This window comes from Phalacrocorax carbo, chromosome 16 (genome assembly GCF_963921805.1).
Source record: "Phalacrocorax carbo chromosome 16, bPhaCar2.1, whole genome shotgun sequence".
NCBI classification, from domain to species: Eukaryota; Metazoa; Chordata; class Aves; order Suliformes; family Phalacrocoracidae; genus Phalacrocorax; species Phalacrocorax carbo.
In genome coordinates this window covers 1,476,763-1,491,944 of record NC_087528.1, presented here as the reverse complement: position 1 = coordinate 1,491,944, position 15,182 = coordinate 1,476,763, and the positions used below count along the sequence as shown (strand labels likewise).

The following is a 15,182-nucleotide window of genomic DNA, read 5'->3' as shown; positions in this document are numbered from 1 at the left end:
GCGGGGGTCCCTCCGCGCTCCCGCGGCCGGTCCCCGGTGCCGACGTTGTCCCAGTGCTCGGACAGATACCGGTGTGTGGGCAGCGGGGCTGGGGCAGGGGCTGGGGCACAAGTGTGCTGGGGGGCGGCTGAGGGGGCTGGGGGGGTTTAGCCTGGAGAAGGGGGGGCTGAGGGGAGCCCTTCTCGCTCTCTGCAGCCCCCTGAGAGGGGCTGGAGTGAGGGGGGGGTTGGTCTCTGCTCCCAAGTCACCAGTGACAGGACGAGAGGGAACGGCCTCAGGCTGTGTCAGGGGAGGTTTAGGTTGGAGATGAGGGAAAACGCCTTCCCCACAAGAGCGGTCAGGCCCTGGCACAGGCTGCCCAGAGAGGTGGGGGAGTCACCGTCCCTGGGGGGTTCAAAAACACGCAGACGTGGCACTTGGGGACATGGTTTAGGAGGCCGGGGGGGTGTTGGGGTGATGGCTGGGCTTGATGATCCTGGAGGTCTTTTCCAACCTTAATGATTCTGTGATGTATATGCACCAGTGCCTCTGTTATGTATGCGTTTTATGCCAATACATATGCCAACGCATGGATTTTATACACCCATAGAGGTAGGCAGGTACATACGTGCCGCTGCCCGCCTGTGCTTTTTAGACACACGTACGTGAACTCACGCCGTAACCGCGCCCGTGCGTGGAGGTGTATATATACCCCCCCCCCCCCCCCGTGCCCATAGAGCGAGGCCGGGCGGGCCGGGGGGTTCCTCCCCCGCGCGGGGCGGGGCCCCGCCCCTTCCCGGTTCCCGCCTCCCCGCCCGCCGCCGCGGGACCGTCCGGGTCCCGGGGGGGGGGTCCGAGCCCATGGCCGGGAAGGAGCCGCTGCTGAGCGCCCTGAAAGGTGAGCGTGGCCCCCCCCCCCCCCCCCCCCCCGGGCCGGTCCCCTCCTCCTCCGGTAGCCCTCGCCCCGGAGCCCGGTCCCCCGCACCCGCCCCGGTTGGGCGGGCGCTGCCCGGGCCGGGGGCTGCCGTGGGGGGGCGGGCAGCGCCGCTGCCTGACCCGGGCTTTGCACCCGCCTTCGGCTTTGAGGACGTTTACCTGAATTTCTGCCCGGTGCGACGGGTCGCATCCTGCCGGGGTGTCGGGCACCTCCCGCAGCACCAGCGACCCCCTCCCGGGGCTGGGCAGAGAGCTGTTCCCATGGGTGCCCCCCCACACCCCCCGCCAAACTGGGTCACCCATGGGTGCTGATGCTCCCCGTGCCGCAGGCGGGGTGCTGCGGCTGCGGGAGGGCGGGGGGCCCTGCACGGACGCCTCGCCGCACCTCGCCTCCCTGTGCCGGCTGCTGGAGAGCATCCTGCGCAAGGGGCTCCGACGTGAGTGGTCCTTCGCGCCCGGGCGGCGGGCGGCAGCGTGCCGGTGCCCGCGGCGAGGCCCCTCGCGCTCCCTCTCTCCCGCAGAGCCAGCCTGGGGCTTCAGGAGACGGGATTACTGGCACTGGCTGGAGCAGCTGCCCACGGGGGACGGTGGCGGGTGAGCAACCCCGAGCCAGGCTGGGGATGAAAATCAGAGCCGTGGAAGTGTCCGCCATGATGTGCTCGTCCCAAAGCCCCCCCGGTGTGGGGAGGGTGTTCCCACGCACCACCGGAGTTTGGGCCCCGAGCCGCTTCCCCTCTCCCCAAACAGGCCGACCCCCCTCTCCATCAGCATCCAGAGAGCGGGCAGCTGTGAGAAGGCACGGACGGCCCAGGGCCGCGGGCGGTACTTTCTGCGCTTGGCCCTGCAGGGGAAGGTGCTGGCGGCGGCCGTGCGGCAGCTGGCGCGGACCCCCCGGCTCCCGGAGGTGCGGCACACGGCGGGGAGCCGCCATCCGTGGGTGCAGGCAGCGAAGCGAGCGGTGGGGAAACAGCGGCGTTTTCTCTGTTTCAGTTTTATGATCCGTCGAGCTCCATCCTCGGCAACGAAGACCTCCGGGGTAAGACGGCGGCTCCCCCGAGGCGGGATGTAACCCACCCCAGGGCGGCCGTCACGGGTGTTACGGCACCGCACTGCTGGGGGGGGGGGCAGGAAAACAGTCTGCTGTGATTTTTCTAAGCCAAACTTAGCAGTAAAATCAAAATATGCTGCTGCAGGGATGGAAAAGGTGTGACTATTTAAAAAGGATTTGAATCCATCCAAGGTTGGCTTTAGCGTCATGGGATAGGAAAATCGCTTCTGAAGTGTCTTCTGTGTTATTTCTTTGTACCAAGGGCGCTGGTTTAAGCGGACCCAGCAGCCCAGCTTTGAGGGGAGCCTGTGGCAGCTGGGCCCAGGCTGCGGTGCCGCGCGAGGGGTTTGGTGCGGTAAATGGCTGCGTTGCCTTGACAAGCTGCACCACCCCGTCGCAGCCGCGCTCCTGCGGGGGGGGCAGGCAAGGGTGAAAGCCTTTAATCTTTTGATTATGATTAATAACCCCGCGTTAAATCTGTCCCTAGATGGCTTATAAATCACTCGCGCTGCTGGTGCATGAGCAGATTGCAGATCTCTGTCAGTGTAACTACGAGGCTCACGCACGAGAGCCCGGGCGGCTTCGCTTTGCATTTAGGGGGAGAAATGGAGAGAAAGTTGCTCCTCAGCAGCATTTGCTGCGAGCCTTGGTCTGAATTTGGGGAAAGCAGGTATCGCGCCGCAGCGCTTCCCTCCCCGTGCCTCCAGCGGCAGCCTGGGTGTCGCGGTGCTGCGATGCTCTCAGGGCCTTGCTCCCCAGGGCTCATTAGTTATGCCAAAAATGGCTTTATTCGGACCTCTGCTATGTCCCTGCGAGGCGGTGGCTGCCGGGAACCCGGCGGTGATGCTGCCTCTCCGTCCCCGTCCCCCTGCAGAGCCTTTCCTCTCGCTGCTGCTGGTGCTGACAGAGATGGATTTCTCCCTGGACCTGCAGGTAGGGAGACAAATCGGCGGGGTGGTGGCCGGCGCACGGCTGCTGGCGTGGGGCCCCGGCCCCTTCCTCGCCGGGCCCGATGGCGCTGATGATCCTTTGTTCATAGAATTGCAGCTTCTTGGACGAAAGCTGGCTGCTGCCGGTAAGAGCTCGTCTCTTCCTGAAGCCGTCCTTCCGCCGCCCAGCCCTCGCTGAAAAGTCAAATGAGGAAGATAAGGAGTGATCTGGTGGGGAGAGATTGCCACGCAGCTCTCCGCCAGGCCACAGCCGGGCGTGAATTGGCTCAGGTTCACCAGCACAAGCAGAACCGCCTCTGCCACCGATGCCGGCTCCTGCCGGGGGCCTGCGCTGCCACCAGGAGCAGACCCCAGCATTCCTGGGAGTAAAACCAAGCAAGAGTGGTACCCGGGCCTAAATTGCTGACACAAATGAAGTTTTCCCATGCTCCCTTCCCTGATTTATTGCCAAAAATATTCCCCGTTTCCCTGGGCTGACACAGATAATGCATCAGTTGGTTTCGCTCTTGGTTTTGCTCAGTGAAATATCAGTGCATTTACTGAGAACAGTGGGGCTGCCTTCATGCCTTTTAAAAATGAAAAGCATCTCTCCACTGCCTTTTTCACCCAAAAGAATCCCCCAAAAAGCTCAAGGTGGCTTTGGGGCTGGTTACGGTGCGCAGCGAGCCGCGGCGCTGCTGCGGAGGCTGGGATCCCGCTGGATTCTGGGCATTTCTAACAGCAAGTGCTCCTGGCCGAACTGGCCGTGTTTCGGGGTCCCTGGGTAATGCGATGTGACAGTAAGTGCCGCTGCAAACGGCAGCGCCTTTGGGGAGGGGTGGCAGCGCTTCCCCGCCGCGTGGGGGTGCATGGGCTGAAGGAGCAGGGCTCATCGCTGAGTTAAGGCTTCACCTGCTGCTTCCATCCCATCCATCAGGCGGGTTTGTCCCTCCAGGGTCCGGGCAGAGCCGAACCCCAGGAGAGGGCAGGGACAAGCAGCCACCACTAGGCCCAGCCCAGCCGGGGGTGTTGCGGACCGGCCCCTCCCTGGGCTCCCGAAGCCCTGGTTTGGCATCCGTGCCAGAACTGAGCCAGGGCAAGGGGTCCCCGTCCTCCTCCTGGTCACGCTTCTTGGGGGTCCTGTGGCCATTGCAGGGCCGCTGTCACCGGCCACTCTCTTCCAGGTCTGCATCACTTACGAGACGGTCCCGTGCCGTGCGCTGGGGTTGGTGCTCAGGTAGGAGCCCTTGATCCTCCTCTCTGCTCTCCAGTGGGATCTGGACACCACAGCACTCAAAGCCCCCCAAAAAGGGGAGATAAGCTCCCTGCTGTGAGCATCGCGGCTGTCTTGGGTGCTTTTCTCCTCATCGGCTCAGCCTCGCCAGTATCTGCTGTCCCTGGGGTGGCTTTTCCCTGTCTCCGGGCATTGGGGAAACATCGCTGATGGTACGGAAGAGCTGGGGGAGCCGGGCTGGGTCCCCGGCGCTGAGCCCGGGGCTCGGCTGCACCCCCAGGTATGTGGACGGCCGAGTCTTTGTCACCGAGGTGCTCCCCGAGAGCCAGGCGGAGGTGGACGAGGTGGTGCTGGCCGGCGATGTCCTCGATGAGATCAACGGCTGCTCACTAAGAAACGCCTACAGCGGGCAGGTGGGTGGGCAGGGAGGGGTCGCCTATCTCCCCCCGCCTGCCCCCCATCCTCCCCGTGCTCCCCTCACCTTCCCTCCAGGCCGGGGCCGTGCTGCAGAAGCTGAAGGGACAACCACTCAGCTTTCGCCTGCTGCGGTGGCGGTGGCATGACGGGGGGGTCTACGAGCCGCTCCTGCCCTACCTGAAGGTCCTGAAGGAGAAGGAGCCCCGCTTCCAGCTCCAGCATGGCCCCCGGCGCAGGGGCGAGGGGGACCTGCAGAGGCTGCAGGGGGGCAGGTAGGTCCAGCACCACAGGGAGCCCCCAGGATGGGCTGGGGGTCCTGGTGTCAGGGCAGGCCCCTGCCCACGCTATCCCTGGTCTCCCTTTGGGGCTGTGGGGCCAAAGCTATTCCCGTGGCCTGGGGGGCGGTGGGGGGCTGTGAGCAGCTTCCACTTTGCATAGAGAAGCAGGAGGGTGCGTGGGGTCCTCGCTCTGATGCCCCCGAGCCCTTTTCTCCCCAGGCTGCTCTACACACTGCGGTACCTGGGCCGGATCGGCGTTGGGAAGGTGAGGCGCTGGGGCAGAGACGTGCCTAGAGACAAATTGTCTCTTCTGGGCTTCTTTTCAAGTGCCTGTGGTTCATCCCCTCCTTCCTGTTCCGTTTCAGAATGGTGGCAAAGAGGTGCTGGACTGGGCCATCCCCGCTGTGCTGGAGAGGCGCTTGGCAGCGCAGGTGAGCGGCGGGGCCGAGGGCATCCCGGGGGGGACGGTGAGAAAACCGCAGGGAAATGCGGTCCCTGCCCACGGATATTCGTTCCTGCCGGCTCCAGGGTCGCTTGGCCTGGCTGAGTGTTTGACAGCCCCCACCCCTGCAGGGTTGTTTTTCTGGTTAGAAGGATCTCTGCAGCCAGGATAGAGAAGTGCATTAAGGGACAATAATACAAAGCACATGGGAAACTGTGGGGAGGCTGAGCCTGGTTCCAGGGGTGCTTCAGGGCTCAGGGTGCTGCTGCTTGAGCCTTTGGGGGTTGTTTGTGAACAGATTCCAGTGCGAGAGCACTGGGTGGGGGTGACGAGAAGGGCAGCGCGATGGTCTCGCCTTGAAAAAGCTGTGTGTGACTGCATGTGGTCACCTCAGCCTTTTGAATACTCGCTCTCCTGTAAGCGTCTTATTAAAACAAGAGCGCGGGCGCTGTGGTGATCGGGGCTTCTTCCCCCTCCACCCCCCGTGCAGGAGGTGCTGTTTGATGTGAGGGAAGCAGAAGTCCTCGTGCAGGACAAGGTGTCTTCCAAGGTGAGCAAGTGACGGCCAAGGCCCGGGTGAGAGCGGTTACAGGAAAAACTGGTGCCTGCCGAGGCTGCCGATGTCGCGGTGTCTGCCTGGGGGGGGTCACAGAGCTGGTCGGGAGCGGGGAGGGCAGGGACCACCTGCAGCCCCTCAACGCCGCCTCCCCCGGCCCCCGCGCAGCTCCTGTGCCGCCACCCCTACCCCACCATCTCCTGCGTGGGACGCTGCAGGGACAGCCGCAGTTTATTCGCCTTCTGCGTGGCGTAAGTGCTGCCCGTGGGGCCTGGATGGGGGGATGCAGAGGGATGCAGGGCTTGGAAGATAACGGAGCACCATGCGGACCCGCCGCGGGGGTCTCTGGTATGGCCACAAGCCGGGGCTGGGCTTTCGGAGCCGCGCTCTCTGCTGGCTAATGGACGTGTTTCCATTTTTAGCACTTCCCCGGAGAGCCCTGACAGGAGCACGTTCGACTGCCTGGTGTTTGCATCGGGTTCTGAGCAAGAATGCGAGGAAATCGTCAGGAGAATGGGTAAGGGACCGGGTTACGGCTGTCGATCTCATCACAGCGAGATCGCGGAATGCCAAGAATCGCTATTCTGGCCCATGACACGCAAGCGCTAACTTAATTTCTTTTTTGTTGAGGTTACTAAGATGAAGGGATGCGTTGATACGGTTTTTCTGGTGGGTTTGGGGTTTACGTTCTGTTGTGTGTCGGGCTTGTTTGTTTTGGGTCATTGTTTCTTTTTTATTTTTTTAAGAACTGCTAGACAATGATTTTATTTTAAGAAACAGCTTCTGGGCATACCCAGATGGTTCATTGTTTCTACTAAGAACTTGGAGGAAACATTGTTTTCGAGGGATGTTATTTTAAAACACACTTTTCCTGCAGGAACCCGGCCCGCTACTGCGGTTTAGCACCAAATCAAACATCCATAAAGCCGATCACTTGGAATTCTTTTTTTTTTTTAACCTGCCTAAATGCAAGCTGCGCGGTGCTCCCCCGGCACTCGGCCCCTGGGCCGCCGAGGACCCCGGGTTTCCTGTGGGGACGTCGCAGCCATGCCCTAGGACAGAGCCACCCCCTGAAGCTGCCTGAGCTCACTGAGGTGCCCAGGTGCTGCTTAACTTTGATCCAGGCCTTTAAAGCAATTAAATTCACAACGTGGAGGCAAGGAAATCTCTTTCCCTACAGGTTTAGCAGTGAGGAAAATACTCGTGTAAACCCTCATCTTGGACTATTTTAGAACATGTTCCTAGCAGCCCCGGGGCAGCGACGCTAACGCGTTGACCGGGGGCTGCGTTAGCGCCGAGTGCGCCTGGAGCAGCGCGGGCACAGGGGCGTGAGCGCGGCGGGTAAGTAGTGCCTGTTCCTCCAGCTCTAGGGTTTGAGCGCACGGAGTGGTTCGTCTGATACGGGAGAGCCCAGGCGGCGCCACGGCGGCACCCCGACGGGACAGGCCCCACACCACACCCCGGCTGGCCTCGTGGAGGGGAGCGCCGGGAACGCCGACGGCCTCCCAGCGAGCGTGCCAAGGGCCAGCATCGCCCCAGCGCCTGCTCTCTGGTGGGAGCGGTGCTGTCCTCCCTCCTCAAGCGCCATGGCGCTCGTGGTTGAACTGAAATAAATCAAGACGAGCTCGCTCAACCACTTCCCTGCGCGACTCTTCCGTGCCAACCCCAGCCTTACTGGCGCAGCCGGTTCTGGAGGAGTGGGGAGAGCCGCCCGGCCCTGCCATTCACATGTTAATTACCTGCCTTTCGGATGGAGCCCGAGCAGCTTCCCTCTGCCTTGTCCTAAGGAAGTGCCGGCAAAGCCAGACCTGGCTTAGCAGAGACAGAGAGAGGTATTCCTAAACGCAGGTTTGAGTATAATCCCGTTTCATCAGAAAAGCTGAGGGGGGAGCTGAGAACCCTCCTGAGCACCCAGCAGCCCTCCAGGCGCAGGCTGCCATCCTCAGCCCGGCCTGAGGCAGCTCCCACAGGCCACAGCCAGACGCAGCTCAAGGACAAGCTGGACCAGTCACACCACTTCAAAACAAACTTCCCTGACTCTGCTGGAAAGGAGAGGGGGGAAAAAAACACCACTTCCTTCTTGAGCTGGATCTAACAGCTGACCTGGGTAAGCAGTCCAGCTTTATGAAAAGCCCCAAAGTCTGCCTAGGCCTGCCCATCCGGCTGTTCCTCCTCTGCCCCACAGCTGCAGGGCTCAGCACTGCTCTCACCAGTCAGGAGCGGTGACTCAAGCTCCAGCCGCCTACCGGGGTGGCCGTGGCCTGCACCAGAGCAGCAGCCCCGGCTCGTGGGCACCTACCACTGACCTGCCAGAGCCAGGAGGAGGAAGCGCCCTCAAGCCCGTACACACCAAATGACAAAGACTCCTCGCATGTGAATGTAAAACATTTAATTTAAAAATGTTGACACTACAATATATAAAATAGCTATTATAAATGCACATAGTGTATTCTATAGCTGCCAGGTTTACTTTTTTTTTTTTAGGAAACTGTAAGTTACACTGTGGTTAAGACTTGTAGTTTCACCCTCTGAAAAAGTCCACATTTGGTCACAGTGATGTATGGTCAGACTAACAGCCCCAATTGTTAAACACTTGGATCAAGTCATAACCAGTTTTATTGCAAAAGGACCCTGTACACATTTATATCAATTCTAGTACCTTACAAGTTTAGCTACCCAACAAGTCATTAACATACAGAAACATGCATGAGAAGCAAGAAAGATCACCCATCCCTTCTGCATATTAGCAACTTGTCACTCCTGAGCAACAAGGCTCACATCACTGAGGTTTATGTGAACAGTCACTTTTAGCATTCATCCTGAGTGAAAGATGGAATGACTTAAGTACAAATGCAACATATTATAAACAATTTCTTACAAAAAAGTCACAAATTAAAACCAAAGTATTTTACAGAATTTACTACAAAACACCATAAAAACAGCCTTCACTTAAGCCCTCTCCCCCCGTATCCTGCGAGCCAACTGGATGTCTTTGGGCATGATGGTGACTCTCTTGGCATGGATGGCGCACAGGTTTGTATCCTCGAACAGACCCACCAGATACGCTTCGCTGGCCTCCTGTTTCAAGAGCACAAGAAGAAACGCCGTTAGAACCCGCCGGCGAAGGACGCAGCGCACCGCCCAGCGCCCAGGCCCAGCAGGCCGCCGCCAGTACCTGCAGCGCACCGATGGCCGCGCTCTGGAACCTCAAGTCTGTTTTGAAGTCTTGGGCGATTTCTCTGACCAGCCGCTGGAAGGGCAGCTTGCGGATCAGCAGCTCCGTCGATTTTTGGTAACGACGGATCTCACGGAGGGCGACGGTGCCCGGCCTGGGTGGAAGGGGAAGGGGGCAGCGGGTGAGGCGGGGCCGGGTGCAGCGGGCCGGGGCGGGGGGCCGGGCCCGGGGCCTTACCTGTAGCGGTGGGGCTTCTTGACGCCGCCGGTAGAGGGAGCGCTTTTCCGGGCCGCCTTGGTGGCCAGCTGCTTGCGGGGGGCCTTCCCCCCGGTGGACTTGCGGGCGGTCTGCTTTGTACGGGCCATTTTTCTTCACTTACCTACGGGGACAGGCGGGCATGACACGGGGGCCCAGCTCTCCCCGTCCCCGCCAGGCCCGGCGACGCAGCGCCCGGCCTCCCTGTCAAAGGGGTGTTCGTCTGTCTGTCTGTCTGTCCGCCGCCGCCCCCACCCCCGCCCCCAACCCGGAACATCCAACTCCCCTAAGCTCCAGAAGCAGCAGATGCCGGCAAGCCACCCCCCCTCCCCCGCGGCGGGCGGGCGGCCAGCGGCCTCCCCCGGGAGGAGGAGGAGTCACCGTTCCCCCCCTCCACCCCCGCCGCGGCCCGGCCGCTCCCGCTCCCCTCCCCGGGGGAAGCCGCCTGAGTCACGCTGCCGCCGCCGCCGCCTCCTCCTCCTTCCTCCCGGGGCCGCCCCAGGGCAGGGGGGGGATGGGAAGCATCCGTGACTCGGGGCACGTAGGCAAGGCCCGGCCTACCCCGGCAGGCTCCGGGCGGCGCCGAGGCCCAACGGCGGCCCCGCAGCACCGCCACCCGCCGCGGGACGCACCCACCGCCCGCCACTCACCGCTGGGAGAAGAAGGAAGCACCGGTGACCGGTAGCGCCGCGCCCCGAAGCCTGCGCCGCTCCTGCCCGCAGCCGCTCGGCAGCCGACCTCCCCCTCACTGCGCCCGCCCCGCCGCGGGGACCCGCGTTTTATAGCGGGGGCGGCACACGGCGCGGTGACCTCACAATGCCTGGAAGCAGCGCGCCGCACTATTGGACGGGACCTCCGCCGGCGCCGTGGCGTCACGACACACAAAGGCCGTGCTCCGGTTCCTCGGCGCTGATTGGGCGTGCGCCCGGGCGCTGATTGGTTGTTAAAGTAGGCGCCCGATTGGGTACTCCGAGGCGAGAAGGGGCCAATGGACGAAGGGCGGGCGCTCTGCGCGCTGATTGGACGAAACGGGGCAGGGTTTGGATCCTACCCTTTGTTGCAAAGCTCCACAATGGGAAGTCAATAGGAGCGGGGCGAGCGGCTGCGGGGCGCGGCGGGGCGGCGGGTTCCCCTCGGCCGGCTCCCCCGGGCCGGCCCCCGGCGGGACGCCCCTTCCCCGGCCCGTGGCGCGGAGGCGGCTGGCGGGGGGCTGCGAGCGGCGAAGGGCCGGGCCACGGGGCCGCCCGGGAGGTTGAGGGACTGGGGGCGCGGCGGCGACACCCCCCCCCCCCCCCCCCATTCTGCCTCCTCCGGCAGCCGCGGGGGGGCGGCGACCCCCGGGCCGGGCGCCGGAGCCTCCGGGGTGGCGGTGGGTCGCCCGGGGCTCGCGTCCCCCGTGTGTGCCGTGTGTGTGTCCGTGTGCCCCCCCGCGCCGGGGGATGAGCGAAGCCCCCCGCAGGGGAAGGGGCTCCGGCAGCGCCGCCCGCGGTTGCTCTACCCGGGTTTTATCGCCGCAGCAGCCCGGGAGGGCGGGTGAGGGGGCTTGGTTTCGGAGCGGGCAGCCCTCCTGGGCCGTGACACCCCCCAACAAAAGTGGTGAAGGGTCTGACCCCCGGCCCTGGGGAGGCGGGAGCGCACAGGGGTCGAGGCTGTGCCCCCCTGCGCCCCCATCCCCCCAAACCCCGCCAGCTTGGTGGGTCGCCTTCGACGCCAAAGCGAATCGCAAAGTTTTGTTGTGAGTCGAAAGCCGTAATCCATGTTCCCTGTTGGCAGCATCTAGGAGGATAAATAGCAATTACATAAAAAGACTCATCTTTCTGGGGAAGTTGCTGCCTCACTCTATATTACTATTTCATCGCATTGGTAGCGACCGCTGTGAGCGAGGGCAGCTCCTGCCCCCATGGGGAGGGTACCTCCATCGGGAAGAACAGGTCCCAAACGCCCCACAGATCATATAGCGAATGCAACCAGGCGCCTGCTTAACCGCCGGCTCCTAAAGGTACCCGTCAGCTCCGCAAACCGGAGCGCAGCTGTAATCACGCACACTTTGCTTGAGGTTTTTGCATCCTCGCCGAATGCGTAAGCCTCTCGGGCCAACGCCCGGCGCGGCGGGCAGAGTGAGGATCGCCGGAGCTCGGCACGTAGGGAGCGTGCCTCTCGCTTCGCCGCCTGCTCGGGTAAGTCAAGCAAACGCGTGCCAATATGGTGCGACAGGACCGTCACGTGCGCCCAGGCCGGGGCTGCCGGCGGGACGGCGTCTCCTGCGCATCTCCTCTGCCTCTGGCCCTCGTTTTCAGGTTGATTTTTCTTGCTTGTAAAGGAAAATGTTAATTATTTACCAGAGAGAAAAAGCTGCCTGTCAATAGAGCGACTTGGGAGGTGCAGGTAAGCGATGATTTGCGTCATACGTGTTCTGGCAATTCCGAAGTAAAGAATTCCCCTTTCATCTGAGTTGTTCATGCTTAGGAAGAAGAAATGGAGAACCCTGCTCTGGTGCTATCAGCATATACTAAAAATCTGGTTATTTTTAAGACCGTACCCCGCTATCACTAAAGCCAAGAGACCAGCGCTTAGCGTTGGTTACCGGGAGTTGGGGCTCCTTGGGTATTTCCTCTGCCCTGGTTTTGTAGCGGGGGCTGCTTATGCTTCTCGCTTTAGAGCTACTTGTGATTTTTTGGTTCTCGTTGAGACCGGAGAAAGGCAGTGCGTCCTCTGGGACGAACCGGGCCGAGGGGAAGGCGCGCACGCCAAGGCTGGAGAGAGCAGGCGAGCACGCGTTAACGAGGACCGGCGCAAGGACGAAACTAAATGCGCCCCGGGCACGCGTAGCTGGGGGGGCCGACTAAGCGTTCCTCTCTTGGCGGAGCGCGGTGAGTTGTCCCGACCGTGAAACACAAGAGAACTGGAAGATGAAACGGTGTTGGTACCAGATTGTCAACTAAACATCAGCGAACGAGGATTCGAGCCCGTGGTTTCCGAAGCCCCGTGCACGTCAATGGTGTTTTTGGTGCGATTTGTCAACAGTTGAAGGTTTTTTTCCTGCGGGTTCACTGGTGACAGTGATTTTACGTCGGGTGTATGGGTGCGCATCCATAGATATTAAATACCTCCACGTGCACTGACTTATGCAAAGTTGCCCTACTTGACCAAGAGCTGCGTAATTATGGTTCTCCAGCCTCCCGCGGAGGGTGGTTTGGTGAATGAGGAGGTACTGATACCCGGTGACTTATTCCTCCAAACGCGGGGGAATAAGCTATTAAATGACCCCAGTCATAGCTGCTGAATTGGTGTAAATGAGAATTTAAAAAGTTATTTCCCTCCCCAAAGGGGAGGCAGCACACAGACCAGGCCCCGAAGTTTATCATTAACGTTGTTCACCCCGCACGTGCTGGCAGAGTTAAAAAAAGGTGTTTGCCTTATAAATCCATGCTGCCCTTTACCACACGGCTGGAGGAGCCTGGCGAGGGAAGCGGTTCTGTGCGGAGCCCAAGAGATCAAAGTCCTATTAAAAGAAGCTCGTATAATTTCCTCCCCCGGGAGGGAGGTTAATTTACGGAGGAAGCTCTTGCATGGCTGTTCAGCCACTTCCTTGGACACGGCTCCTTTTGAGGGGGGGGGATTTTCTCCTCAGGGTGGAGGACGGGGAGCCCATGCGATCTTCTGAGGACGCAGCGTCCCGGGGCCTTTGGCATCACCCGCTCCGAGGTAGGTTCTCCATGTGGCTTGCTGGGCCTTCTTCCTCCTCCTCCTCCTCCTCAGGACCACAGTGCTATTCCCGAGCACTTCCTGGACGGCGTTACCCCGTGGGTGGGGAAGGCTATGGAGCGATGAGAGATGCCAACACTAAAATAACCCTTTGGCCGGAACGCTGTGCTCCCGCGTCGGTCCCTGAGGCGGAGGGAAGAGGGGGAGGAAGGAAGTGAGGCCGCCTGCCACAAATAACTCCTCATCCTCTCACAGGCCACCTGCCCCAGCCTCCCCCGCGCCCTTCCCCATCGTACTGGGGGGGCTGGGATGAATGGCGCCAGGCCCTCCCCGGGGCTCGGGGCCCTCCCCGGGGCTCGCACAGCGGGCGCGATCCCGCCCCGCCGCCAGGGGGCGCCCTGACGCGCCTTTCCCCCGGCACTACAAGTCCCGTCGCCCCCCCCGCCCCCGCGCGGCAGGAAGTGCGCGCCGCGCCGCCGCGGGGCGCCTCTGGGAGTTGTAGTCCCGCCGACCGGAAGCCGCCGCCCCGCCGCCTCCCGGGTTGGCGGAGGGCGGGAGAGCGGCGGGACTACAAGTCCCACCCCGCCCCGCGCACCGGGGCGGCAATGGCGGCGGCGGCGCCTGCGCGCGGCGCCCTCCGTGCGGACCGCGCAGAGTGAATAATAAAGGTCTCCTCGGCGGCGGCGGCGGCGGCGGGAGCGGAAGGCAGGAGGCATGTCCAAGGGCCCGGTGGCCGGCGGCCCCGCCGCGGCCGGGCCGGCGAGCGCCGCCAGCGCGCTGCAGGCGCAGCCCGAGAAGCCGCAGCACTACACGTACGTAGCGAGAGCTTCTCCGCCGCCCGCCCGCGCGCCAACACGCGCCTGACGTCAGCGGGCAGCGTGCGGCACGCGCGCACGGAGACCCCGCCGCCCGCCCGCCCGCCCGCGCGGCACCGGCGCCAACCGGCCCCGACCGGCCCCGACCGGCGGGTCCCGCCCGCGGGGGGGGCGGGGCGGGGCGGGGGCGCGGCTCCCCCTCCCCCCGCCGCCCGTGACGCACCGGGGCGGCCGCGGCCCCCCCCCCCCCCCCCCCCTCCCGGGGGTGGGGGTGTGTGTGTGAGGAGGGGTCCCGGCCGCCATCGCTGCCGCTGCGCCCACCTGCCCCGTCTCCCGGGGCCGGGGTCCCCCTTCCGCGCCCTCGCGCTTTGGCGGCGATGCCTTTGCCCCCGGCCCCGCGCCCGTGTCACCTCAGGCGCGGAGGTGGCACGCGTGGCGGTGACGGCGGCGGGGCTTTGGGGCGCTGGGGTCCCCGTCACCCCGGGCCCCCGCCTGCCGAGGGGCTCCGCGGGCCCCCGCGGAGGGAGGCGTCGTGAGGAGACGCCAGTCCACGAGGGTCCCTCCTCAGGGCAGCGTCTCCGCGAGGTGGCCCGAGGGAGCCTTTTACAGGCGCGTGTGAGGAGCGTCCCCGCGGGAGGCGGCGCGCGAAGCCCGCGAGACGCGCTCGCCCTGTTCCCGCCTTTTCTCGCGCCGCTCGGGCGCGATCCCGCCGAAGGAAACGCGGTGGGCACGTGGCGCCTCGCCTCCGCCGCTGCAGACGGCGCCTCGGGGCGGGCCGGCTGCTGGAACGTGTCTTCCCTAAGCAAAAAAAATACCGTTTGACGGCATCGTCCCGAGGATATTCGCTCTCCTGGAGCTTGTGCTGTGCGGAGTTGGCCTGCGATAAGGTGTTTGGGTTGGGAGTTGTGGCGATGCTCTTTGGTTCTCCTCCGGCGATCGGGATAACGGGGTGGATTGAGAGCGAGCGTTGTCTTTGTGAGGGTGGGCTAGCGACGGGCGTGCGATGGATCGGAGTAGGTCAGGTGTTCCCTGTTCTCCTTAAAAGAAAAAAGTTTTAAGACGGTTCCTTGTGCACAAAATACGTGTGCCTAACTGTCTACCCTTATCATTTTAGGGTGTTGTCCGCATACAGAAAATAGTCATACAAATGACCCGTATCTCTCACTCGTGTCGATGCCCCCACCCAGAGTGAGAAGGGCAGGTTCAGAGTGTGGTCTGTGTTCCTTTAGTTTGCGTTCTCACAAAGTTGGTGAGGGACTTCTTCCGCGCTGTGACACACGGGATAAGAAGAGCTGCCAGAAATGCCGAGGCGTGGATCCGTACAGCCCCTGTGCCCGCCGCAGGCGTCACAGCCTCTTTGATGTCCTCCTCCTTCAGGCCGTTCGGAATAACCGAGTCTGTGGCAGAACGAGG

The 15,182-nt window shown here is 62.8% G+C and overlaps 3 protein-coding genes and 1 long non-coding RNA gene across 13 annotated transcripts in view; 3 read left to right on the top strand and 1 right to left on the bottom strand.

The window, feature by feature from the left end:
• Positions 1-16: 16 nt before the first annotated feature.
• LOC135315905 (uncharacterized) lies at positions 17-8,317 on the top strand. Of its 4 annotated transcripts, none has more exons than XM_064466861.1 (17): positions 17-71; positions 590-877; positions 1,245-1,352; positions 1,437-1,509; positions 1,663-1,819; positions 1,906-1,951; positions 2,838-2,896; positions 3,003-3,038; positions 4,077-4,129; positions 4,407-4,539; positions 4,619-4,815; positions 5,041-5,086; positions 5,187-5,252; positions 5,754-5,813; positions 5,988-6,070; positions 6,242-6,336; positions 7,184-8,317. In XM_064466861.1, exons 2-17 carry the CDS (start codon positions 841-843, stop codon positions 7,216-7,218), a joined length of 1,284 nt encoding a protein of 427 aa, XP_064322931.1. In that variant the 5' UTR covers positions 17-71; positions 590-840; the 3' UTR covers positions 7,219-8,317. The 4 variants fall into 4 exon arrangements, 3 of the variants coding, with proteins under 3 accessions (XP_064322931.1, XP_064322930.1, XP_064322932.1); XR_010375391.1 differs by lacking the exon at positions 17-71 and adding an exon at positions 6,697-6,921 and having other exon boundaries at positions 302-877; positions 7,184-7,251; XM_064466860.1 differs by lacking the exon at positions 17-71 and having other exon boundaries at positions 303-877.
• LOC104047840 (histone H3.3A) lies at positions 8,192-10,039 on the bottom strand. 2 transcript variants are annotated; one of them, XM_064466865.1, is made up of 4 exons: positions 9,900-10,039; positions 9,232-9,373; positions 8,995-9,148; positions 8,192-8,897 (listed from the first exon to the last, which is right to left on the bottom strand). In XM_064466865.1, exons 2-4 carry the CDS (start codon positions 9,357-9,359, stop codon positions 8,769-8,771), a joined length of 411 nt encoding a protein of 136 aa, XP_064322935.1. In that variant the 5' UTR covers positions 9,360-9,373; positions 9,900-10,039; the 3' UTR covers positions 8,192-8,768. The 2 variants fall into 2 exon arrangements, with proteins under 2 accessions (XP_064322935.1, XP_064322936.1); XM_064466866.1 differs by having other exon boundaries at positions 9,232-9,453; positions 9,900-10,001.
• A 136-nt stretch (positions 10,040-10,175) lies between these two features.
• On the top strand, positions 10,176-12,375 carry LOC135315907 (uncharacterized). The gene is made up of 2 exons (XR_010375392.1): positions 10,176-11,426; positions 11,592-12,375. It is a non-coding gene; the product is annotated as an uncharacterized LOC135315907 (long non-coding RNA).
• Positions 12,376-13,491: 1,116 nt separating this feature from the next.
• UNK (unk zinc finger) overlaps positions 13,492-15,182 on the top strand; it is a 46,351-nt gene continuing 44,660 nt past the window's right edge. For 2 of the 6 annotated variants that reach the window (XM_064466854.1, XM_064466856.1), the window contains exon 1: positions 13,493-13,766. In XM_064466854.1, the coding sequence (XP_064322924.1) occupies positions 13,669-13,766 (98 nt within the window). In that variant the 5' untranslated portion in view covers positions 13,493-13,668. Of the gene's footprint in view, positions 13,767-15,182 lie in introns of all 6 variants that reach the window. The other 4 variants (XM_064466858.1, XM_064466855.1, XM_064466857.1 and 1 more) reach the window with 3 other exon arrangements.

Coding starts and splice junctions, on each gene's coding strand:
- LOC135315905 (XM_064466861.1), top strand. CDS start 841: ATGGCCGGGAAGGAGCCGCTGCTGAGCGCCCTGAAAG. Junction 4,816..5,040: donor CAGAGGCTGCAGGGGGGCAG/GTAGGTCCAGCA, acceptor TTTTCTCCCCAG/GCTGCTCTACACACTGCGGT. Junction 6,071..6,241: donor TTATTCGCCTTCTGCGTGGC/GTAAGTGCTGCC, acceptor TTCCATTTTTAG/CACTTCCCCGGAGAGCCCTG.
- LOC104047840 (XM_064466865.1), bottom strand. CDS start 9,359: ATGGCCCGTACAAAGCAGACCGCCCGCAAGTCCACCGGGGGGAAGGCC. Junction 9,149..9,231: donor AAGAAGCCCCACCGCTACAG/GTAAGGCCCCGG, acceptor CCTTCCACCCAG/GCCGGGCACCGTCGCCCTCC. Junction 8,898..8,994: donor CGGCCATCGGTGCGCTGCAG/GTACTGGCGGCG, acceptor CTCTTGAAACAG/GAGGCCAGCGAAGCGTATCT.